We start from the raw sequence: 2,640 nt of genomic DNA, 5'->3' as shown, positions 1-2,640 counted from the left end.
GTCAAAACTAATCTGCGGTACTTTCACCTAATGATTTAACAATTCATTATAATGTAAAACAATCACTAAATTAAATTGAAAACACAAAATTAAAGAAAATAAAAAATAAAATCAAAACACCCCCAAATATTTAGTACCGGTTGGTGTTACCAACCGGTACTAATGTCCTACACGCACCCGGGCCTGCCTCGCGCCACGTGGTGGCACGTTAGCGCCGGTTCGTGCCGAACCGGTACTAAAGGAGGAAAGGAGGGGGGCTACGGAACCAGCAGTAAAGGCCATTACGAACCGGGACTAAAGCCTGGTTCTGCACTAGTGTACGGTCAGCGCGATTTGACCATGCCTACGCATGTGCGTGCACTCTGATCTCTCTCCTCAATTCACATCTATCCGTAGGCATCCCAATGAAAAGCAAGGTTAGTGCGAAAGGGACTAGAACGATAAACAAATCACTCATTATGTCGTCCTTGATTAGCATATGTAGAGGAGAATAGAGAAAGGACACACGCATGCGTTCACATGCTATTCCCATTGATCTCGTACAGATCTTTGCTTTTCTACTCTGCATCGACCCCGGTGACTCTTTGGAATGGTTGTGTGCGTCACTTGCTGTAGAGGCTGGAGTTTTACCCTACTTTTCGCAAATAAAAAAACACAACCATTCGAACAACAATCTTCGAAAGACATCGGGGCTGCATGCATCATTTGGATGCACTGGCCCGGGGTAATCCTCCTTTTCTAGAAAAAGATTTCGAAAGACATGGTAAACATTGTTTACTTTATTACAAGCACAAGTGCTCTAAACAAATAAAGTTAGCGACTTACAAGCCAAGAAAACACACATAAGTTTCCAGTAACACTGCTATTCCGAGCGAACATATGCTTACAAACTATTAGTGACAGGCTTAACACACAGACATTTCGTTTAGCTTCCGTAGCTCATCATACATTTCATGCTTCTTGTCATCAGAGGTTTCGGAGCTTCCGAGCAATTGCGGCCCAACCGAAGATAAGTACGAAAGGCCAGAGTTCAAAGACAATTATGTCAAGCATCATCATTGCTAACTGTTTTAATGCACGATATAGTCCCATTCGAAGGCATAATGGCCGTGCAAGAATAACCAGCTTTAGTAAGTATTCAAAATTTCTATATAGCATCACGAGAGGACTGAGTACACAGATCGCAATGCCAGTAGCATTAGCAACCGGAGCTAGCACCATACACACACCCAGTGCAAAAGCAGTAGCCAAGCATGTGAGCGAACTCGACATGAAGAAAATAGATGCGCAATAGTTTATTTGGCGAGTCACCAAGTTAACCAAAGGAGATCCAGTGAACATTGGAGCAATAGTAGCTATTGAGGAGCAAAGAAAAGCTAATGCGTTTGCCATCATGAATGCATCAAACGTATACCTTCCAGCAAGTGTTGGTGTGCCTCGATTTGTATGATCATCTGCTATGAAACCTCCAGGGACAGCAAAAGTTGCACCGAATGATACAGTTGCTATTAAAACTGAACCAATGCCTAGCATTTGGCTTGCCTCTTTCATCTTCTGTGCTTCTTTGACCTCATCCTCTGGTTTTACTCGAAAACTGTCCCTTTCTACAATATGATCCAAGAGAACGGAACTATTTTTAGCACCAACCAAGTTGAGTGCCACATATATCATCTGGTCACTATTCTGAAAGAGCAAACAGAAATATGAGTACCGTATGGAGATACTAGACATGAATTATTTTGTTTCACTTAAAAGGGCCAAGCATTGTAAATTAATAAGGGCGAAAATATATTACCCAAACATGATTCAGTCCACGAGGAAACAAGCTTCTGGATAAATCAATAGGAGTCTGCTTATTGTTGTTTGCTAAACTTAAGTCCACTTCCATATTACCACATAGAGAACATAAATTATGAAACATTGCATTCTTGACTGCTAAATGCAGTGCACTGTTCCCATCACTGTCTTGCATATTCAAAATCCACTTTAGTGATGGAGTTTGGCAAGCAAAGGAGACTATGTTCAGTCTTTTTTTCTCAATGGCGACATGAAGGAATGTCCGTCCTTGAGCAGTGCGCAAGCCAGCACTACTAGGAAACTTCTCAAGTATAATGTTTAGGACATCTTTCGCACCCATGGTGGCAGCAACATGTATGGGGAATGATCCGCTGTTGTTTGCTTGATATACTGGTGACGGATTAGCTTCTAATAATTGTCTGAATAGTCTGACTCCATCAGGATGCTCGAAAACTGAAGCAAAGTGAAGAGGTGTATTCCCATCTCCGTCCCCATGAGTGGTTAGGCTATTATTCCAGTTCAAAATATGTTTTGTGATCCCTGAAAATATGACATTTTGTCTATTAGTCCAAGGTAAGTGAGACAACATGACAGCCAGGAGATTATCAACAACAAAAGAGTTTGACAAATTCAATTTTTCCAGATAATCTTACTAGTAATGACCATATACTATATATCTAAGAGTGTGATCCCCACTACTTCTAATTATCTCAACATTCATGCTTCCACATTATCATAATTATTGTAGCTGTCAGATTATGGACGCGGATTTGGTGAACATGGGTGCGCGGGCACCCTTTATGAATAATAAATTCAAAAAAATGCTAGAAAATTTAAAAAAAT

The 2,640-nt window shown here is 40.9% G+C and overlaps 1 protein-coding gene across 1 annotated transcript; it reads right to left on the bottom strand.

Annotated features, from left to right (window-relative positions):
- Window positions 1-906: 906 nt before the first annotated feature.
- Window positions 907-2,318, bottom strand: LOC123162820 (protein ACCELERATED CELL DEATH 6-like). The gene is made up of 2 exons (XM_044580582.1): window positions 1,796-2,318; window positions 907-1,683 (listed from the first exon to the last, which is right to left on the bottom strand). Exons 1-2 carry the CDS (start codon window positions 2,135-2,137, stop codon window positions 967-969), a joined length of 1,059 nt encoding a protein of 352 aa, XP_044436517.1. The 5' UTR covers window positions 2,138-2,318; the 3' UTR covers window positions 907-966.
- Between the last annotated feature and the right edge of the window lie 322 nt (window positions 2,319-2,640).

Source organism: Triticum aestivum, chromosome 1D, assembly GCF_018294505.1.
Source record: "Triticum aestivum cultivar Chinese Spring chromosome 1D, IWGSC CS RefSeq v2.1, whole genome shotgun sequence".
Taxonomy (NCBI): Eukaryota; Viridiplantae; Streptophyta; class Magnoliopsida; order Poales; family Poaceae; genus Triticum; species Triticum aestivum.
The sequence above is the reverse complement of the archived record's forward strand: the minus strand, read 5'-3'. Positions and strand labels throughout refer to the sequence as shown.

Excerpts from the sequence above, each read along its gene's own strand:
- LOC123162820 (XM_044580582.1), bottom strand. The coding sequence starts at position 2,137 with ATGGGTGCGAAAGATGTCCTAAACATTATACTTGAGAAGTTTCCTAGT. Across the intron at positions 1,684-1,795 it reads GTGGACTGAATCATGTTTGG|AATAGTGACCAGATGATATA; the intron begins GTAATATATTTT and ends TTGCTCTTTCAG.